General features: G+C 47.6%; 2 protein-coding genes across 3 annotated transcripts in view; both read right to left on the minus strand.

Moving 5' to 3' along the window:
• usp15 (ubiquitin specific peptidase 15) overlaps nucleotides 1-776 on the minus strand; it is a 10,557-nt gene extending 9,781 nt beyond the window's left edge. The window contains exons 1-2 of the mRNA XM_056459220.1: nucleotides 673-776; nucleotides 386-515 (exon numbers count right to left, since the gene is read on the minus strand). Of these exons, the coding sequence (XP_056315195.1) occupies nucleotides 386-515; nucleotides 673-761 (219 nt within the window). The 5' untranslated portion in view covers nucleotides 762-776. The remainder of the gene's footprint in view (nucleotides 1-385; nucleotides 516-672) is intronic.
• Nucleotides 777-3,643: 2,867 nt separating this feature from the next.
• Nucleotides 3,644-21,158, minus strand: kdm5a (lysine (K)-specific demethylase 5A). Of its 2 annotated transcripts, none has more exons than XM_056459254.1 (27): nucleotides 20,694-21,158; nucleotides 14,982-15,059; nucleotides 14,745-14,867; nucleotides 14,488-14,658; nucleotides 14,000-14,137; nucleotides 13,735-13,786; nucleotides 13,505-13,599; nucleotides 13,153-13,311; nucleotides 12,960-13,079; nucleotides 12,714-12,872; nucleotides 12,345-12,526; nucleotides 11,815-11,977; nucleotides 10,922-11,041; nucleotides 10,633-10,827; nucleotides 10,363-10,544; nucleotides 10,151-10,275; nucleotides 9,914-10,064; nucleotides 9,675-9,798; nucleotides 9,228-9,583; nucleotides 9,011-9,149; nucleotides 8,555-8,734; nucleotides 7,754-8,470; nucleotides 7,229-7,357; nucleotides 6,898-7,042; nucleotides 5,453-5,673; nucleotides 4,438-4,860; nucleotides 3,644-4,335 (listed from the first exon to the last, which is right to left on the minus strand). In XM_056459254.1, exons 1-27 carry the CDS (start codon nucleotides 20,838-20,840, stop codon nucleotides 4,132-4,134), a joined length of 4,998 nt encoding a protein of 1,665 aa, XP_056315229.1. In that variant the 5' UTR covers nucleotides 20,841-21,158; the 3' UTR covers nucleotides 3,644-4,131. The 2 variants fall into 2 exon arrangements, with proteins under 2 accessions (XP_056315229.1, XP_056315228.1); XM_056459253.1 differs by having other exon boundaries at nucleotides 10,363-10,547.
• Between the last annotated feature and the right edge of the window lie 871 nt (nucleotides 21,159-22,029).

Consider the following 22,029-nt stretch of genomic DNA (forward strand, 5'->3'; position numbering starts at 1 on the left):
CATTATATCATCATGTAGTGCTCATTCAGCTGATCTGGGGTCAGTGTATGGTCACTCAGCTGATCTGGGATCAGTGTGTGTTCATTCAGCTGATCTAGGGTCAGTGTATGGTCATTATATCATCATGTAGTGCTCACTCAGCTGATCTGGGGTCAGTGTGTGTTCATTCAGCTGATATAGGATCAGTGTATGGTCATCATATCATCATGCAGTGCTCATTCAGCTGATCCGGGGTCAGTGTATGGTCACTCAGCTGATCTGGGGTCAATGTGTGTTCATTCAACTGATATAGGATCAGTGTATGGTCATCATATCATCATGTAGTGCTCATTTAGCTGATCTGGGGTCAGTGTATGGTCACTCAGCTGATCTGGGGTCAGTGTGCACCTGAGAGCAGGCCGCTGTTGTCCACCGGGCCCGGATAGGCGCTCTGCTGGCCCGTCTGCTGCCTGTCCCAGCTGTCGAAGCCCACAAACTTCCTCCACAGCTTGAACCAGCGGCTGTCCACCAGAAACCTGCGGGACACACCGGAAGTCAGTGGACACGTGACGGCAGCAGCGCATGACAACATCCGCCGTGCGAGCTTCGGGAGTGCCGGACAGCGGCTCAGACTGCTCCGTTCCGCCGTCCGGTGCCCCTGTTCTCCGGCGTGTGTGCGTCTCAGTCTCTCACCAGGTGTCCGCCCTCCGCAGCGGCGTCTTCAGCAGCGCCGCGATCTCCGCTCTCTGCGTCTCCACATCCGCCGCGCCGCCCTCCGCCATCTTCGCTCGCGCACTGCATGCTGGGGAGCGTCGCTACGCACGCACGCACGCCTGTGTGACGTCATGACGCGCTCGCCCCGTCCCGCTCGCTGTCTGAAGTACCAAACTCACCAGAACACGTCTACAGGCAGCGGCTCAGGGCGACATGTTCGATTAGGGACTAATGTTCATCTACACGAGACTGTAAATATGACTCATAATCATAAAGAGCTCTTCATCACCTGCAGGATTAACAGGACATCAGTTAGTCGTCATGATGATGGATTATATCAGCTCTGAGTTTAATAATCCCTCAAACACTGCTTGAACATTATCATCTGTACAGTGATCGTCTTCTGTCCTCAGATCAGCCATTTCAGGAGTTATCGCTGAATGATTGACTCAGTTTAGATGATATAACAGATGAATGTCAGTCTGGGTTATTGAAGGATAGAGTTCCCTCAAACAATATAAGACTTGTTCTTGATATTTTAGATCACTCAGAGATGATCCCAGATCATAGTTCTTTACTTCTTGATTACTATAAAGCATTTGACTCCACTGAGTTTGCTTTTATTCTTAAATCCTGAAGCTTTTCTGGTTTTGGTCGTAATTGTATTAATGCTACTCAAACGTTGTACAGTAATGCTAATGCTGCTGTGAAATTACAACACAGCCCCACTCGCAGATTAGCATTAATATTGGTCAAGGCTGCTCTTTTCTTCCTCCTATGCATCTTTTAGCCTTCGATAATTAAAATAGTCATTTTTAACGCATTTCTGTGGTAAATCGATCATTTTAGATTAGTCAGCTGGCTCATATCAGTCATTTTGGGAATTATTGCTGAGTGTTTTACTCATTTAATCGTTTACAGTGGTCTATATTCTCAATAATAGTTTAATTTCACCGTTCCTCCACTCATCAACACACACAGATGTTCTGTTCCCCCAAACACAGCTGCTGCTGCAGGTTCAGATAGAGATGAGTTATGGGCTGAGGTGGTGTGTAAAATCCGTCTCTAATACAGCAGCGCATGATGATAAGCTAGAGATCATTCATAATCATTTATAGCAGTAAAGTAATACAGCAGAGCTCTGAAAGACAGCTGTATGCAGGATGAAGAGGAGTATTTAATGAAGCACTGTCACTATTGAAGATTAATGACCCATTCATTAAATCAGCCAGTTATTTAGAGATCAGCCTCCTCATCATCTATAATCAGCTCACTCTTGTATATGGAAACAGTTATCATTTACCAAATAAACATCAATATTTATCTTATTTATTGCTTTAATTTAATTATCAGAACTGCTCTAGTAATAATGGCTGAATGAATCTAGAGAGATGTTCAGAAGAGTCTATTGAAGGCTGTTCCCTCAGGAACCAAATGATGATTAATAACGTACATTATTATGCTTTATTTTGCTTGTTTTATCAGTGTTTAAACGCTCTAAATGGTCAGTTTTTTAGCCCAATATCTGCATTTGCATTAGTTTATCAGTAGTACTGTACTGTGGTGTACTGGTGTGAGCATGTCTGTCCAACAGCTGATATTCACACATGTTCCAGCATGAAGCTGAAGTGTTTCTCCTGTTCCTCTATACACTCCAGAGCTGAAGGAACTCACTGATCTGCTCTATATATGTCTATGCCTACATGGTTTGTGCCTATATACAATTGAGGTCAGAATTATTAGCCCCCCTGTTTATATTTTTCCCCAATTTCAGTTTTACAGAGAGCAGATTTCCCCAGCACATCTCTAATCATAATAGTGTTAATAACTCATCTCTAATAACTGATGTATTTTCTCTTTGTCATGATGACAGTAAATAATATTAGACTAGATATTCTTCAAGACACTAGTATACAGCTTACAGTGACATTTAAAGGCTTCACTAGGGTAATTAGGGTAAAGTTAGGGTAATTAGGCAAGTCATTGTATAACAGTGGTTTGTTCTGGAGACAATCAGAAACAAATATATCTTAAAGGGGCTAATAATATTGAGCTTAAAATGGTGTTTAAACAATTAAAACTGCTTTTATTCTAGCTGAAATAAAACAAATCAGACTTTCTCCAGAAGAACAAATATTATCAGACATACTGTCAACATTTCCTCAATCTGAGAAACATCATTTGGGAAATATTAAAGAGAAATAAAATCAGAGGGGGGCGAATAATTGACTTCAGCTGTAAATATATATATATATATATATATATATATATATATATATATATATATATATATATATATATATAAATATATACTACTATTGTTAATGACTATATATATTTTTTGTCATAGCTGATTCTTCATTCTGCATAACACACAGATGATAATCATAATAACACACAGCAGTAATCCTGTTCATGTGTGAGCTGGAGGAGCTACACACCGTACACCACATGGTCAAACTCAGCTCCAGGAGCGCCACAGCTCCAACCCTAATCAAACACTCCTAATCACACTAATGGAGTGCTTCAGGACAGGTGTGTTGAAGCAGGGCTGGAACTAAACTCTACAGGGCTCTGGCCCTCCAAGAATTGACTTACACACCCCTGCTGTACACTTTTACACTATAGAGTCAACGGCTGTGTCTGAAATCCCCCCTGTGCCCTCCGCTGAAACCACTCACTCAATCAATCCCACAATGCAGAGCAGTGTGGAGGTCAGACTAATGTCCAGAGCGTCTGTATAGCAGCAGATCATCTGTATACACTGATCAGATGTTATTAATGTAGAGGAGATAATCTACTGTTATTCAGGAGAGATGACGAGACTCATGAGTCTGAGGAGGGAAATATCAGAGAAACACACCAGAACCTAACATTCCCCTGAAGAGAGCATCACTGCGCACGCACACGCACGCACGCGCACGCACGCACGCACGCACACACACACAGATCCTGGAGAACATTTAATATCAGACGGAGAACAGCAGATGATGAGGAGAGCGAGAGAAGAGCAGATGAAGAGGAGGACCAGCCAATCCAGAGCTGGATCAGCACACCAGACCCCCCGCCATCCCATAATAACCCCCTACAGTTCATCAGCAGTGTAATAAATAGCATTCAGGAGTGTGTGTGTGTGTGTGTGGCCTAACATTTCTCCATTATTGTGTTGTTGACTGAAATAAAAACACTAATGTCTGCTGTCTGAGTGTTTCGGATTACGAGGACACACACAGACGTCCTCATAATGCAAAACCTTCAGCTCACATCATATTTAATGGGGCATCTGTCAATCATCCACAGGTGTGCTGAGGGCGGGGCTCAGGGGGAGGAGCTTTACAGTATAAAACATCACACCTACAGAGAGTCCTCATAAACCATATATACAAGAGTGTGTGTGTGTGTGTGTGTGTGTGTGTGTGTGTGTGTGTGTGTGTGTGGTTAGCTGTTGTCCTGTGCGCTGCTGTACGGTACACTGGAGCTGATCAGCACAGTCTCTACGGCCGCCGCCGCAGGGGTGTGTGTGTGTGTGTGTGAGCAGCTGGAGCAGATGTAGTCCTCGGTCTCCGCCATCTCACAGGTCACACCCACACACACCTGGTGGAACCACTCGTCACAGCCGCCGTCACACTGCACCCAGTCCACCTGGAGGAGACAGACACACACACACACACACACACACACAGTGAAAGAGCAGAAAGAAACACACACAGGACTGAAAGTGTGTAAACAGTGTGTGTGTCTGACCTTGTCCCTGCAGGGCCTCTGGCAGTCGCGGGCCGCACAGACGGCGTTCTCATCGTTGGAGTCCTCGGCCCCGGACCACTCATATTTGGAGGGTATGTCGAGGGCCTTGCGGCGGCTCCTGTCGGGGCCGGGGCCGGGGGGCAGCTCCGCCTTGGCCTTCTCCTTGTCTTTCTCCTTGCGCTTGCGCTCCTTCTCCTCCTTGGCGATGCGCTTGGCCAGCTGCTTGAGCTCGCGGCTCTTCTCGGGGCCCATCTTCAGCTTCTTCTTCTTGGGCTTGAGCTCCAGCGCCCTCTTCAGGTCGCGGCTCCGGCCCCCCGCGGCCCCCGACAGCAGCAGTTCCGCCCGCTCCAGCTTCCTCTTCCTCTTCTTCTCCAGATCCTTCACCTTCAGCTTCAGCGCGCGCTCCAGCGGGGCGTCCTCCGCCTGCACAGGGGTCAGAGGTCACACGCTGATCACACACACACACTTCATTCAGAGGACACACCCTATAGAGGGTGTATTATAAGGGCACTACGCTAGTCAAGTGTGCACTACACTCACTCATTCATTTATTCTCCTTCAGCTTAGACCCTTTATTAATCAGGAGTCACCACAGTGGAATGAACCGTCAACTATTCCAGCATGTGTTTTACACAGCGGATGGCCTTCCAGTTGCAACCCAGTAGTGGGAAACACCCATACATACTCATAAACACACACACACCCAGTTTAGTTGATCCATTCTCCTATAGCGCATGTGTTTGGACTGTGGAGGAAACCCACGCCAACACAGGGAGAACATGCAAACTCCACACAGAAACACACACTGACCCAGCCGGGGCTCGAACCAGAGACCTTCTTGCTGTGAGGCCACAGTGCTAACCACTGAGCCACCTACAAGTGTGCTCTACATTGCGGTTCTTCCTCAAATGTCATTAGCAGCAGTGGTCAGGGTTGTAGTAGACGAGATGTGCCCTCTGTAGGCGAGAGCGTCTCATTTGAAGCGCTCAGCCTGTGTGGATGCTAGCCTAAGTACCTCCACCCCCTGCAGGAAGCGGTCCTCTGACGGCGGCTGCGTGGCCTGCAGGATCCTCCAGATGTGCTGCGTCTCGTCCAGAGACACCTCCAGCAGGTCTCCCTCCATCATCAGCTCCTCCAGCTGGGCTTTAGCGGAGGCGGACAGCTCCAGCACCGGCGGCTCCAGGCTGCGCGGCACCAGCGGCGACTTACGGGGCTGCTTCCTCTGGCCTGACGTCGCTGCACAGGACACACACACACACAGAGAAAGGGAGGGTTAAACTTTAATGCGTCACCATCAGAGATCTCCTGAACCTCAGACTCCTATAATAACCGCTACAGAATACTCCACAACACATGCTAATTCTGATAATGTTACTCAATGTCTTGCCAGATTAGTCCAGTGTGTGTCAGAGCCGTCAGTGATTGTGCTGTCGACAGCAGCTGTGGTGTAGTGGTAATGTCCTTTCTGGTGTTTAGCTCCGTCAATACGAGCACTGAGTAACACGGTTCAGTCCTGAGCTTCTGGGATGATGATCCAGCAGTGGCAGCTCAGAGTAAGACATGAGGAAACCCAGAGCTGATCCCACTGTCAGCTCTGAAGGGAGAGGCGCACGGCTCTGCACTGTGTTGTCATTAGTGAAGGGTAGTGCACTGTGTTCTTTATGTTACTAGGCAACCACTGTATTAATGGTCTTAATCAGGGGTGTCCAAACTCAGTCCTGGAGGGCCGCTGTCCTGCAGAGTTGTTGTTGTTGCCCCAGTTAAGCTATGTCTAGACAGGACACTGGAGAATTGGCACTCACATGTTTTAGTGACGACATTTACTAAATTCTACATGAAGGCATCTTGAGCTCAGACTTGACCTTTGACCCCTATGTTGAAGTTCCTGCATTTGTGCTGTATGTAAACAGTCGTGCCGAGACGAAGCAGAAAGCTCCACATGATCAACACTGCTGATCAACAGCGTCACACCTCTAGTGTCTATAATCACACACTTTATTTAGGAGGATTAGCGTTACTAACAGCCGTTTACTGACTGCTATCCTGTGCTTTAGTTGCATTTACACATTACTTACTAAACAGAACAGATATTAATATATATTTAGCTTCTGTCAGTGTTTTTATAAGGTCTTTATTCTGGGATAAGCGCTCTATACACTAAAGCAAATCTCATCTCAAAGCTTTTACTGGGGCTCTTTATTTTAGTCTCCCCATGCCGCCCCCAGCAAGATGCTGCCCTGGGCGATCACCCATTCTGCCCATGCCTGAATCTGCCACTGTTAAGATATTTAACCGAGAGAACAAGATCACAGTAAGAGAAGCAGTGTTCAAGTGTTCACACTCAGGGTGAAGGAGAAGGTGAATGGGTAATGGGTAAACTGGTCTGTACTCTGAGGACAGCATTGGCTCTCTATATACAGGTGACTCTACACATACTCAGGTGTACAGGTGTGCACTCACTCTGCGGGCAGCTCTTGGAGGCGGAGGAGTAGGCGTGCTCCGCACAGAAGGAGGGTGTGGTGGGCCACATGTGACTGACCACCTCCTCAGACTTCACTGGGATCTCCTCATCACAGAACAGGTACGGCTTCACCTCGCCTGTGTCCTGATACACACACACACACGCAGACACACGCAGACACACACACACACACACACACACACACACACACACACACACACACTCTTCAGCACTTTAAACACATGAAGAAATCTAACACATTTCAGTAAATCATAGGCCATGCTGCAGGACAGATGAAGAGGACAGGAGAGAGTGTGTGTGTGTGTATACCTTGCTGTCGTAGCCGTACGTCTCTCGGATGTCCTCGTCTGAGTCCGTCTCCTCGTCATCATAGTCCAGCGAGGGCCGAGGAGACGCCGCTCTGCTGAAGCCCGACTGCTGGAACGTCTGGATGTGGCCCTGAATCAGCACACACTCGACACTGTTAGCCTCAGCACACACTGTTAGCCTCAACACACACTCGACACTGTTAGCCTCAACACACACTGTTAGCCTCAACACACACTCGACACTGTTAGCCTCAACACACACTCGACACTGTTAGCCTCAACACACACTCGACACTATTATATTACAGCTCTTATAAACAGTGGACGTGTGTTATACCATAGATTATTACAGGCTGTAGTGTACGGTTGTTTTCTCAGAATAACCCCTCAGTCTGCTACAGCAGTGCTGCTGATAACCCTGTGTGGCTTTACTCTGAGAGAACACCCCGCTGATGTGCTTTATCTCCAGCATATATCGCAGCTCTTGTGAGCAGAGGTGTTCTGTTACTCTGATATGATCAGGTACCTGCAGGTCGGGGTTAGCGGCGGCCTTCTGCAGCTCGGCGTTGATGATCTTCTCGGTCTTCTCGCGGGCCGCTAGCTCCACCATGCGTTGGCTGAGCACCGAGAGCTTGGCGAGGGCGGAGGAGAGCTCCTCTGTGGCCAGGGCTTGTCGGGCGCGGTCCTGCCAGCCCATGGCCCGCTCCGTCAGGCACTGCAGCGCCTCCCCCTCCGGCAGCCGCACCGGCAGCTTCTGCAGGGACACCAGCAAGGACAGGATGGTCTCCAGCCGCGGGCGGCGCGAGCGCTGACACAGCGGGCACAGGAACTTGCTCTCCTTGCTGCCGCTCTGCCAGCCGGACGCCAGCTTCTTCTGGGATCCGGCTTTTGGCAGAGGCACGCAGGCGCCGTGGAACCAGTCCTTGCAGAGCTCACACTGCAGCATGAAGCCGGAAGCGGAGCGGCGGCACAGGCAGAACTTCACCTCCTCCACCCGCTCCACCAGCGCCATCTTGGCCAGGTTGGCGGACCGCAGCGAGTGCACGGCCTGCACCTCCTGCTGCTCGCGAGCCTTGAAGGCGGCCACCACGGCGGCAGGGTCCCGCGCGTCCTCCACACACTCCTGCAGCTCACACACCGCCTCCAGATCCAGCCCTCGCTCCTTCTCCAGCAGCTCCTTCACACGCCGACGCTTGCTCTTACTGCTGCCGTACACACCCACGTCCACACGGGGACTCAGCACCTGCACAATAGTAGAGGACCTTAAGTGTGTGTGTGTGTTAGGTGTTGATCTAGAGGAAGGTGTGGGCAATGTGTGTGTCCTCACCTGCAGCAGTGTGTATGTGGAGTTCTTCTTCAGGAAGGTGCGGGCGGTCCTCTCTCTCCAGGCTCTGGCTGAGCCCACCTGAGACTCCACCTGGGGCAGAGCCTCCAGCCGCACCGGAATAGAGCGGCCCCTCGCCAGCAGACCCTCCAGCTGCTCCAGGTAGGCGTAGTTACTGCCGTTCTGTTGATCGAGGTGAACACACACTGGAGTTAATCAGTTAATGTTTCGCATCTGGGTCGGTTCAAGGTTGGTTAGGAGGCCACCTCTGTCACCTCTTTCAGACCTGCCCAAACCAACTGCACCAAAGAGGCAAATGAACACTGGTACAGTCTAACCGAACTCAGGTGTGAAAGCACCCTTACAGTATGACAGTAAACTGATCAGAATCCCAGCATGCTCAAGCACAGGCTGGTCAGTGTTGGGGAACACACACCCCCCCCCCCCCCTGACCCTCACCTGTATGGCCTCTACCCTGGCGCTCCACTCTTTGGCGCGGTGCAGGGCGTCTCTGAGCGTCAGCACATTGGGCAGGTGTGCCGGGATGTTCTTGGCCTCGGAGACGATGCTCTCCAGCGTCAGCAGGTTGTGTCTCGGCCTGTGGAGAGAAGCAGAGGAGTCTGTCAGCACACAGACTGACCCTGATGCTGACCCAGATGATGACCCAGACACTGACCGGGCCTGCAGACAGGCTCTGGCGCGCTCCTCCCAGTGCTCGGACACTGTCAGCAGCTCCTGCAGCTCCGCCATGGCCTTCTCTACGGCAGGGTGCGGCGCCAGACCTACACCCGAGTCGATGAGGCGCTTCATCAGCTCCAGCGTAACCCTCTGCGGCTCCGCCAGCGTCACACGCACCTCATCCAGCCAGCGAGCCTGGGTCAGCTCCTGCTGCAGCCGAGGCAGCTCCGGCAGCTCCACGTCCAGCCCCGAGCCCAGGTCCAGCAGCGCCTGCAGCTTCCCGGAGTCCGGCGTCAGGTCCGCCAGAGCAGCCTGCGCACGCTCGTGGAACAACAGCACACTCTCCAGCAGATCCTGCAGCAGCACAGGGGGCAGGGGGAGTGTGTGAGTGTGCAAGTGAGTGAGAGTGTGTGTGTGTGTGTGTGTGTGTGTGTTGAGCCCTCACCTTGACCTGTCGAGCCTGGCTGATGACGCAGGGCAGTCTATAGAGCTGCTCCACGAACACCTTCAGCTCCTCCACCGTCAGCTTACTGCGAGCCTTCTGTGTGCCGCTCTCCGCACGCTCCCTTCTGAAACACACACACTAGAGCTCAATGCCTCATGATGTCATCATGTCACACATCAGCAGTCTACTGCACAGTGTGTGTGTGTGTGTATCCGCTGTGTGTGTGTGTTGGGTCTGACCTGTGTCGGTGTGTGTGTGTGAGCAGCAGCTGTGCTACAGAGGAGCAGGTCTCGGCCTCCTTCAGTGTGTCCCTGAGGCTGCGCAGGAGGCTGTTCTCCGGGTACCTGCGGTCCTCTGCGTCCTCCAGAAGCACCTTCAGCTCGATCACATCTGTCCAAAACACAGAGCACAGCGTACAGTGTTCAGCACAGGAGCGGCTACAGGACAGCAGCATACAGCATTAGCACCAGGCTGACCTCTCTTGTTCCTGCTGTCCGCCGCTAGCGCCTCCGTCACCCTGCGGGACCAGGTGTCATAGGACTGAGCACGAGTCTTCACCCCGTACAGCATGGCGGGAAACTCCTCCTGAGCGTACCTGAAGCTGGACACACACACACACACACACACACGGGTTAGCATGTGCGTACCCGCACACAGGGGTACAGTAGTGATGGTTTGGGGTGTGTACCGCAGGCACTTGCTGGTGGGTGGGCAGCTGCAGAGCTCCCCCACATGACGCAGACACACCAGCCGCTCTGGGCTGCAGCTGCAGGTCACCGCCGACAGGAAGCAGGTGGTCTTACAGCTCCAGCACTGACGCTCGTCATCCGGCAGCAGCTCGAACACCTCCTGCACTGAGGAGAGCACCCCCTGCTGGACAGGAGGAGGAGTTACAAAGTCAAGCTGTGTGTGTTTGTGTCTGTGTATCTGTGCGTGTGTGTGTGTGTGTTCCCCTGACCGTCTCCTCCAGGGCGCTCCTCAGCCGCGTCTCCTCCTCCAGCAGCTCCTCCAGCTCCCGCACCGCAGCTGCCGCCAGCTCCACATCCAGACCCTCAGGGTCTGCCGCCATCTTACAGACCAGCTCCTCATGCGAGAACACACAGTAGCGCTGCAGACGCCGGTAGTGCGACACACACTGCCTACCGATGGGAAGCTGCACACACAAAATCAAGATCATCAATACAAACATACACACACACACACACACACACACACACAGACACACACACACACACACATACACGTACCCAGTCGGCGGTGCAGAAGTTGACGGCCTCAGCGAAGTTGTAGCCTTGGTTGAAGCCACTGTGATAGGCTCTGGGGAAGGTGATGACGAACTCCCCTGCGCACTGATTGGTCCGGTACACCTGCAGGATGATTTGAGAAGGTCAGAAAACACTCAATCAGCCTGACTGATCTCCAAGTCTGACCGATCTCTGAGTCTGTCTGATCTCTAAGTCTAACCGATCTCTGAGTCTAACCGATCTCTGAGTCTGACCGATCTCTGAGTCTGACTGATTTCTGAGTCTGTCTGATCTCTGAGTCTGACCGATCTCTGAGTCTGACCGATCTCTGAGTCTGACCGATCTCTGAGTCTGTCTGATCCCTGAGTCTGTCTGGTCTCTGAGTCTGTCTGATCCTTGTCTGATCTCTAAGTCTGACCGATCTCTGAGTCTGACCGGTCTCTGAGTTTGTCTGATCTCTGAGTCTGACCGATCTCTGAGTCTGTCTGATCTCTGAGTCTGACCGATCTGAGTCTGTCTGATCTCTGAGTCTGAGCGATCTCCGAGTCTGAGCGATCTCCGAGATTGAGCGATCTCCGAGTCTGAGCGATCTCCGAGTCTGAGCGATCTCTGAGTCTGTCTGATATCTAAGTCTGTCTGATCTCTGAGTCTGACCGATCTCTGAGTCCGACTGATCTTTCTGATCTCTGAGTCTGTCTGATCTCCGAGTCTGCCTGATCTCCGAGTCTGCCTGATCTCTGAGTCTGTCTGATCTCCGAGTCTGTCTGATTCCTCTCTGATATCTAAGTCTGTCTGATCTCGGAGTCTGACCAATCTCTGAGTCCGACTGATCTCAGAGTCTGTCTGATCCCTATGTCTGTCTGATCTCTGATAAAGGACGATGGATGATAGTGTACCGGGACGCCGTGCTCCATCAGCACGTTGGGGTTCATGAGTGTGACCAGCTGGTGCAGGAGGTCCGGCTGGGAGTCAAACAGCTCCGGGGCCACCTTCTTCATCACACACTCCAGCTGCTCAGCAGCGCGGGCCGGGACGCCGTACCAGGTCTTGGGTTCACCCCTGATCACAGTCAACCACAAAAACAACTGTCAGAAAGCTGGACACCCGCACCACACCACAGACCAGCGGCACACTGAACAACTCGCGCACGCACGCACGCACGCACGCACGCACGCACGCACGCACGCACGCACGCACGCACGCACGCACGCACGCACGCACGCACGCACGCACGCACGCACGCACGCACGCACGCACGCACGCACGCACGCACGCACGCACGCACGCACGCACGCACGCACGCACGCACGCACGCACGCACGCACGCACGCACGCACGCACGCACGCACGCACGCACGCACGCACGCACGCACGCACGCACGCACACACACACACACACACACACACACACAGGCACTGGTCTCACCAGTGCAGGTAGTTGATGGAGGAGCTCCAGTGGTCCTCGATGTGCCAGCAGAAGGAGGAGAAGCACATGCCCACATACAGCCAGGGCACCTTCATCCCACTGATGTCCCCGCTGGTGTGTGTCAGCACACACTGCTCCAGCACCGGCAGGTTGTTCAGGTTCCAGCCTGACGCTGCGTACTCCTGCACACACACAGCAGAGATGTCACACAGAAACACACACGCACACACGCACACACGCGCACACACGCGCACACACACGCACACACACACACACACACACACACACACACACACACACACACACACACACACACACACACACACACTGTACTGTGCTGCAGCTATAGGTGGTGTGTGTGTCAGTCACCTCCTCATCCCCGATCAGCTTCCTCCTGCCGTCCCGCACGGGGAACCCACTGCCCACATCTTTAGAGCTGATGTCAGCGCCGTACTCCACGATAACATCCTCGTCAATACTGCTGACCAGACGCCAGAACTCTTTCTCCACCAGCTCCGTCGGCACCATCTCAACACACACACACAGAATACACACTTAGAACATGTTCAGAGAGCAGTCTGCTCATCAGTGTGTGTGTGTGTGTGTGTGTCTTACATGGACCGGCATGTTGAAGTAGTCAGACTTGAAGTGGTCCGCCATCTCCCCGAAGCTCTGGAGTGTGTACTCGCGCACCGCCTGCTGGAACCCGAACGCCTCACGGGGCTTACTGCACTCCTGGAGGACACAGTGTCAGTGCGAGTATGTGTGGCTGTGTGTGTATAAGCTGCGTGTGTGTGCATGTGCGCACCTCAGCCACACACTTGGGGCAGCGCCAGTCTCCGCGGGGGATGTCCTGCAGCGGCGGGATCAGGCAGAAGGTGTGGCAGCTGTCATCACAGCCGTCACACAGCAGGAGGCGGTCCTCCTCATCGCCCCGCCCACATGCCATACACATGTACAGGTCGATCTGCACAACACACACACACAGGTACTCAAGAGTAACTACACACACTGGCAGATCGTGATGATGATGCTGAACACACTGATTGACTGGAGCAGCTGGATCATCAGGATAATCAATACTCCACTATTCGTCTATACTGCTGTGTGTGTGAGGCTCAGGAACTCACACACACACCCATCACGCAGCTCATACTCACGTAATTGACCTCCAGCACTTCTTTACGCGGACGCATCTTCAGAGCAAACGCCTGAGCCTTCAGGTGCTTCTGCTTACGGAGGAACGCCTCGTCATCTGCACACACACACACACACACACACACACACACACACACACACACACACACACACACACACACATATATACACACACACACTTTAACTGTGTTTAGCTGATGTTGTGTGTGTCAGTGTGGTGATGAACACACACCTGCAGAGATGACGTCCAGCACCGGCACTCCTCTGGGCTCTGTGTTTTCTCTCTGAGACACACACATCCAGCACAAGGGGAAGGTGATTAGTTAAAGCAGAAGCCTGTTTAATATCAGCTGTATCAGGTGAGATGAAGAACAACACACACCACTACACAAACATACTGATGACTGAACACAACACAGGACACTGAGGGGCTGTGTGCAGCAGCAGAACTGTGGAGGACTGACTACACAAACCTCAGAACACACACAGACACACACCTCATCCTTCAGGCGGTGGCGTGGGGACCGGCGCTCCGACCTCCTCTCCTTCTCCTCTTCCTCATCCACAGCCTCCTCATCTGCTGCTCCAATGCCCTCATCCACAGAGTCAGAGTCAGCGGAGTCAGGGTACACACCCTACACACACACACACACACACACACACACACACACACAGAAGCATTAAACACTTAGTTTCCCAGGTGAGCCCAATTAAAGGAATCTACTGAAGAGGGATGCTCCACATTATTCAGCAGGACAGGCTTCTGCAATACAGGAGAGAGAGAGGATCTCTGCTGTAGAAAAGCATCAAATAGTGCAATGAAGCTGCTGCAGTCCTGTGAAGCTCCAGCTGAAGATCCTGGAGACAGGTACTGTACTGGCCTGCCTGCAGTCCTGACCTGTCTCCAATAGAGAATGTGTGGTGCATTTCATAAGATTTCTTAGCAGAAAATATCCAAAACTTCACAAGTTGAACACACACTCACGGTCAGTGATGCTCCGGACTGGAAGAGCTCATACGGGTAGAGGATACGCTCGTGGTGCTGTCTCAGTAGTGAACCCACAGCTCTGCCGGAGGGGAAACCCATGCGGCTGCTGATCTTGGGCCAGCGCTTCTCCTTACAGACCAGCTCGAACCCTCCCTCCGCAGACACCAGCTGCACACACACAGAAGAGTCAGACAGGAACACATCAAAGCTGCATTACTGTGTGTGTTCTCTGAGTGTGTGTGTGTGTGTGTCACCTTGCTGAGCAGGTAGAGGTCCAGCACTCGTCTCTCCACATGAGGGATGCGCAGCCGGCAGCCCTGCAGCTCCCAGAACCTGGACAACTGATCCAGGAAGTTCAGCTTCACTCTGGTCAGGGCCTGGAAACACATATACATCAGTCCAGCAGTGCACACAAACACACACACACACACACGCACGCGCACACACACACACACACACACACACACACACACACGCTCATCTGAACTGACCTCCAACTCATTGAGTCGCTGGATTCGAGGAGTGAAGCGGAAACTGCGCACATCACAGGCGAATGGAGGCTGCCAACCCTGCAACACACACACACACGCACGCACGCACGCAGACACACACACTTATCAGTAGAGTCAAACACATCTGACATCTTTTATTGTTGTACAGTGTCGGTCTGATCTTGTGTTTGATCTATATTGTGTGTGTTATTGTTGTACAGTGTCTGTCTGATCTTGTGTTATGATATATATTGTCTGTGTTATTGTTGTACAGTGTCGATCTGATCTTGTGTTATGATATATATTGTCTGTGTTATTGTCGTACAGTGTCGGTCTGATCTTGTGTTATGGTCTATATTGTGTGTGTTATTGTTGTACAGTGTCGGTCTGATCTCGTGTTATGATCTATATTGTGTGTGTTATTGTTGTACAGTGTCGGTCTGATCTTGTGTTATGATCTATATTGTGTGTGTTATTGTTGTACAGTGTCGGTCTGATCTCGTGTTATGATCTATATTGTGTGTGTTATTGTTGTACAGTGTCGATCTGATCTTGTGTTATGATCTATATTGTGTGTGTTATTGTTGTACAGTGTCGGTCTGATCTTGTGTTTGATCTATATTGTGTGTGTTATTGTTGTACAGTGTCTGTCTGATCTTGTGTTATGATATATATTGTCTGTGTTATTGTCGTACAGTGTCGATCTGATCTTGTGTTATGATATATATTGTCTGTGTTATTGTCGTACAGTGTCGGTCTGATCTTGTGTTATGATCTATATTGTCTGTGTTATTGTTGTACAGTGTCGGTCTGATCTTCTGTGTTGATCTATATTGTGTGTGTTATTGTTGTACAGTGTCGGTCTGATCTTGTGTTATGATCTATATTGTGTGTGTTATTGTTGTACAGTGTCGATCTGATCTTTTGTTTGATCTATATTGTGTGTGTTATTGTTGTACAGTGTCGGTCTGATCTTGTGTTATGATCTATATTGTGTGTGTTATTGTTACCTGTGGCGGTCTGATCTTGTGTTATGATGTATGTTCAGTGTGTTATTGTTGTACAGTGTCGGTCTGATCTTGTGTTTGATCTATATTGTGTGTGTTATTGTTGTACAGTGTCGGTCTGATCTTGTGTTATGATCTATATTGTGTGTGTTATTGTTGTACAGTGTCGGTCTGATCTTGTGTTATGATCTATATTGTGTGTGTTATTGTTGTACAATGTCGGTCTGATCTTGTGTTATGATCTATATTGTGTGTGTTATTGTTGTACAGTGTCGGTCTGATCTTGTGTTATGATCTATATTGTGTGTGTTATTGTTGTACAGTGTCGATCTGATCTTGTGTTATGATCTATATTGTGTGTGTTATTGTTGTACAGTGTCGGTCTGATCTTGTGTTATGATCTATATTGTGTGTGTTATTGTTGTACAGTGTCGATCTGATCTTGTGTTATGATCTATATTGTGTGTGTTATTGTTGTACAGTGTCGGTCTGATCTTGTGTTATGATCTATATTGTGTGTGTTATTGTTGTACAGTGTCGATCTGATCTTGTGTTATGATCTATATTGTGTGTGTGTTATTGTTGTACAGTGTCGATCTGATCTTGTGTTATGATCTATATTGTGTGTGTTATTGTTGTACAGTGTCGGTCTGATCTTGTGTTATGATCTATATTGTGTGTGTTATTGTTGTACAGTGTCGGTCTGGTCTTGTGTTATGATCTATATTGTGTGTGTTGTTGTACAGTGTCGATCTGATCTTGTGTTATGATCTATATTGTGTGTGTTGTTGTTGTACAGTGTCGGTCTGATCTCGTGTTATGATCTATATTGTGTGTATTATTGTTGTACAGTGTCGGTCTGATCTCGTGTTATGATCTATGTTTAGTGTGTTGTTGTTGTACAGTGTCGGTCTGATCTTGTGTTATGATATATGTTTAGTGTGTTGTTGTTGTACAGTGTCGGTCTGATCTTGTGATCTGATCTATATTGTGTGTGTTATTGTTGTACAGTGGCGGTCTGATCTTGTGTTATGATATATATTGTGTGTGTTATTGTTGTACAGTGGCGGTCTGATCTCGTGTTATGATCTATATTGTGTGTGTTATTGTTGTACAGTGTCGGTCTGATCTTGTGTTATGATATATATTGCGTGTGTTATTGTTGTACAGTGTCGGTCTGATCTCGTGTTATGATATATATTGTGTGTGTTATTGTTGTACAGTGTCGGTCTGATCTCGTGTTATGATCTATATTGTGTGTGTTATTGTTGTACAGTGTCGGTCTGATCTTGTGTTATGATATATATTGTGTGTGTTATTGTTGTACAGTGTCGGTCTGATCTTGTGTTATGATCTATATTGTGTGTGTTATTGTTGTACAGTGTCTGTCTGATCTTGTGTTATGATACATATTGTGTGTGTTATTGTTGTACAGTGTCGGTCTGATCTCGTGTTATGATCTATATTGTGTGTGTTATTGTTGTACAGTGTCGGTCTGATCTCGTGTTATGATCTATATTGTGTGTGTTATTGTTGTACAGTGTCGTTCTGATCTCGTGTTATGATCTATATTGTGTGTGTTATTGTTGTACAGTGTCGGTCTGATCTTGTGATCTGATCTATATTGTGTGTGTTATTGTTGTACAGTGGCGGTCTGATCTTGTGTTATGATATATATTGTGTGTGTTATTGTTGTACAGTGTCGGTCTGATCTCGTGTTATGATCTATATTGTGTGTGTTATTGTTGTACAGTGTCGGTCTGATCTCGTGTTATGATCTATATTGTGTGTGTTATTGTTGTACAGTGTCGGTCTGATCTCGTGTTATGATCTATATTGTGTGTGTTATTGTTGTACAGTGTCGGTCTGATCTTGTGTTATGATCTATATTGTGTGTGTTATTGTTGTACAGTGTCGGTCTGATCTTGTGTTATGATATATATTGTCTGTGTTATTGTTGTACAGTGTCGGTCTGGTCTTGTGTTATGGTCTATATTGTGTGTTATTGTTACCTGTGGCGGTCTGATCTTGTGTTATGGTCTATATTGTGTGTGTTATTGTTGTACAGTGTCGGTCTGATCTCGTGTTATGATCTATATTGTGTGTGTTATTGTTGTACAGTGTCTGTCTGATCTTGTGTTATGATATATATTATCTGTGTTATTGTCGTACAGTGTCGATCTTATCTTGTGTTATGATATATATTGTCTGTGTTATTGTTGTACAGTGTCGGTCTGATCTTGTGTTATGATCTATATTGTGTGTGTTATTGTTACCTGTGGCGGTCTGATCTTGTGTTATGATCTATATTGTGTGTGTTATTGTTGTACAGTGTCGGTCTGATCTCGTGTTATGATCTATATTGTGTGTGTTATTGTTGTACAGTGTCGGTCTGATCTCGTGTTATGATCTATATTGTGTGTGTTATTGTTGTACAGTGTCGGTCTGATCTCGTGATCTGATCTATATTGTGTGTGTTATTGTTGTACAGTGTCGGTCTGATCTTGTGTTATGATATATATTGCGTGTGTTATTGTTGTACAGTGTCGGTCTGATCTCGTGTTATGATATATATTGCGTGTGTTATTGTTGTACAGTGTCGGTCTGATCTCGTGTTATGATCTATATTGTGTGTGTTATTGTTGTACAGTGTCGGTCTGATCTTGTGTTATGATATATATTGTGTGTGTTATTGTTGTACAGTGTCGGTCTGATCTTGTGTTATGATCTATATTGTGTGTGTTATTGTTGTACAGTGTCTGTCTGATCTTGTGTTATGATACATATTGTGTGTGTTATTGTTGTACAGTGTCGGTCTGATCTCGTGTTATGATCTATATTGTGTGTGTTATTGTTGTACAGTGTCGGTCTGATCTCGTGTTATGATCTATATTGTGTGTGTTATTGTTGTACAGTGTCGGTCTGATCTCGTGTTATGATCTATATTGTGTGTGTTATTGTTGTACAGTGTCGGTCTGATCTTGTGATCTGATCTATATTGTGTGTGTTATTGTTGTACAGTGGCGGTCTGATCTTGTGTTATGATATATATTGTGTGTGTTATTGTTGTACAGTGTCGGTCTGATCTCGTGTTATGATCTATATTGTGTGTGTTATTGTTGTACAGTGTCGGTCTGATCTCGTGTTATGATCTATATTGTGTGTGTTATTGTTGTACAGTGTCGGTCTGATCTCGTGTTATGATCTATATTGTGTGTGTTATTGTTGTACAGTGTCGGTCTGATCTTGTGTTATGATCTATATTGTGTGTGTTATTGTTGTACAGTGTCGGTCTGATCTTGTGTTATGATATATATTGTCTGTGTTATTGTTGTACAGTGTCGGTCTGGTCTTGTGTTATGGTCTATATTGTGTGTTATTGTTACCTGTGGCGGTCTGATCTTGTGTTATGGTCTATATTGTGTGTGTTATTGTTGTACAGTGTCGGTCTGATCTCGTGTTATGATCTATATTGTGTGTGTTATTGTTGTACAGTGTCTGTCTGATCTTGTGTTATGATATATATTATCTGTGTTATTGTCGTACAGTGTCGATCTGATCTTGTGTTATGATATATATTGTCTGTGTTATTGTTGTACAGTGTCGGTCTGATCTTGTGTTATGATCTATATTGTGTGTGTTATTGTTACCTGTGGCGGTCTGATCTTGTGTTATGATCTATATTGTGTGTGTTATTGTTGTACAGTGTCGGTCTGATCTCGTGTTATGATCTATATTGTGTGTGTTATTGTTGTACAGTGTCGGTCTGATCTCGTGTTATGATCTATATTGTGTGTGTTATTGTTGTACAGTGTCGGTCTGATCTTGTGATCTGATCTATATTGTGTGTGTTATTGTTGTACAGTGGCGGTCTGATCTTGTGTTATGATATATATTGTGTGTGTTATTGTTGTACAGTGTCGGTCTGATCTCGTGTTATGATCTATATTGTGTGTGTTATTGTTGTACAGTGTCAGTCTGATCTCGTGTTATGATCTATATTGTGTGTGTTATTGTTGTACAGTGTCGGTCTGATCTTGTGTTATGATCTATATTGTGTGTGTTATTGTTGTACAGTGTCGGTCTGATCTTGTGTTATGATCTATATTGTGTGTGTTATTGTTGTACAGTGTCGGTCTGATCTTGTGTTATGATATATATTGTCTGTGTTATTGTTGTACAGTGTCGGTCTGGTCTTGTGTTATGGTCTATATTGTGTGTTATTGTTACCTGTGGCGGTCTGATCTTGTGTTATGGTCTATATTGTGTGTGTTATTGTTGTACAGTGTCGGTCTGATCTCGTGTTATGATCTATATTGTGTGTGTTATTGTTGTACAGTGTCTGTCTGATCTTGTGTTATGATATATATTATCTGTGTTATTGTCGTACAGTGTCGATCTGATCTTGTGTTATGATATATATTGTCTGTGTTATTGTTGTACAGTGTCGGTCTGATCTTGTGTTATGATCTATATTGTGTGTGTTATTGTTACCTGTGGCGGTCTGATCTTGTGTTATGATCTATATTGTGTGTGTTATTGTTGTACAGTGTCGGTCTGATCTTGTGTTATGATCTATATTGTGTGTGTTATTGTTGTACAGTGTCGGTCTGATCTTGTGTTATGATCTATATTGTGTGTGTTATTGTTGTACAGTGTCGGTCTGATCTTGTGTTATGATCTATATTGTGTGTGTTATTGTTACCTGTGGCGGTCTGATCTTGCAGATGCCGGTGTTCTCGGCGATCTCCCGGATCTTGTGGATGAAGCTGAACGGGTCGCTGAAGTCCTGCCAGCTGGGCTCGAACACCGGGCACTCGGGCGGCGACACGAACTCGCTGAACACCGACATGACGGAGGGTTTACCGGTACCGGGGGACGCTGCTGTTCGCGGTCACCGTCAGCTCTTCATCATACAGTGGTGATGACCACACAGCGGCTTCAGCTCAGTCTGTGTTCAGTGCTGTGGTTGTGTGTGTTTATAATGAGAGACCGCGAGCGCACACAACACACACACACCGTGCCGCCGGTCACTGCAGCTCCTCGGTGTCTTAAACCTTCGTTTCTTCACTCCTCCGTCGGTTTAATCCGGTAATAATCCGACTGATGCTCATAAAAACAATGCTAGCATCTCTCGCTAGCCTGGAGAAAAATGTTTCCGGAAGTGTTACCTTTTCCCCTTCCTCTGCTCCACTTCCGCCGGAACTGAGCTGTTCACAAAACATCGGTGTGATCTATTTGTTGTTGTTGTTGTTGTTTTTAATTAATATTAGTAACAGGACACATAAAACATGTCATTTGCACGAATATTATGTTAGTTGAATACAAATTAATGCATATTTATTGCACAGCTAAATACACTATAATTAACAAAAGATAGCATACATGAAAGAAGATCAAATATAAAGACAAAAGTAAACAAATCAAAATAAATAAATCAGGAATATGTGAACACATCAGGGAACGATTAGAGTGTCACACAGGCGTACACCAAGAGATCTGGTCATCCGAGTAATGCTTATAATGATAATATTCATCAGCTCAGGTGCTTCAGCTGCTTCTTTATATATCGATATAGGCAGACAGCTTCACCATACAGTTTCAGATCAAGAATGCTCTAGAATTAGGCACACACTCAACAACTCTACATTTGTGGAGATGGAAAAGGCCACAAAGAGTTAATAATGTCAGCACCGTCCACTGGCCTACAGTCTGAGCAAACACAGCAGACTAAACTGAGAGATTTTACTAGCTGCGCTGTAAAAGATGCTCAGGGGCGTAGCGGACATTTTAAAAGTGGGGGGACGACTGAATGAGATCATATCTTCATATAATTATTAATTACCTGTTTCTAAATGGTCTGCCTCTAAAAGTGAGGGGGACGGATGTTTGGGGGCAAGGGATGATCTGTGCACAAATGTGAGCTCCATTCAGATCTGTATAGTGGTGTTATAGGTTCAGATTATTATATGTTGAGTCTTATTCTACTCTTATTATATTTATCAGTTTTTGCAGATGCTGAAATCTGTGATGCTACCAAG

The sequence above is a fragment of the Danio aesculapii genome, chromosome 6 (assembly GCF_903798145.1).
Source record: "Danio aesculapii chromosome 6, fDanAes4.1, whole genome shotgun sequence".
NCBI lineage: Eukaryota > Metazoa > Chordata > Actinopteri > Cypriniformes > Danionidae > Danio > Danio aesculapii.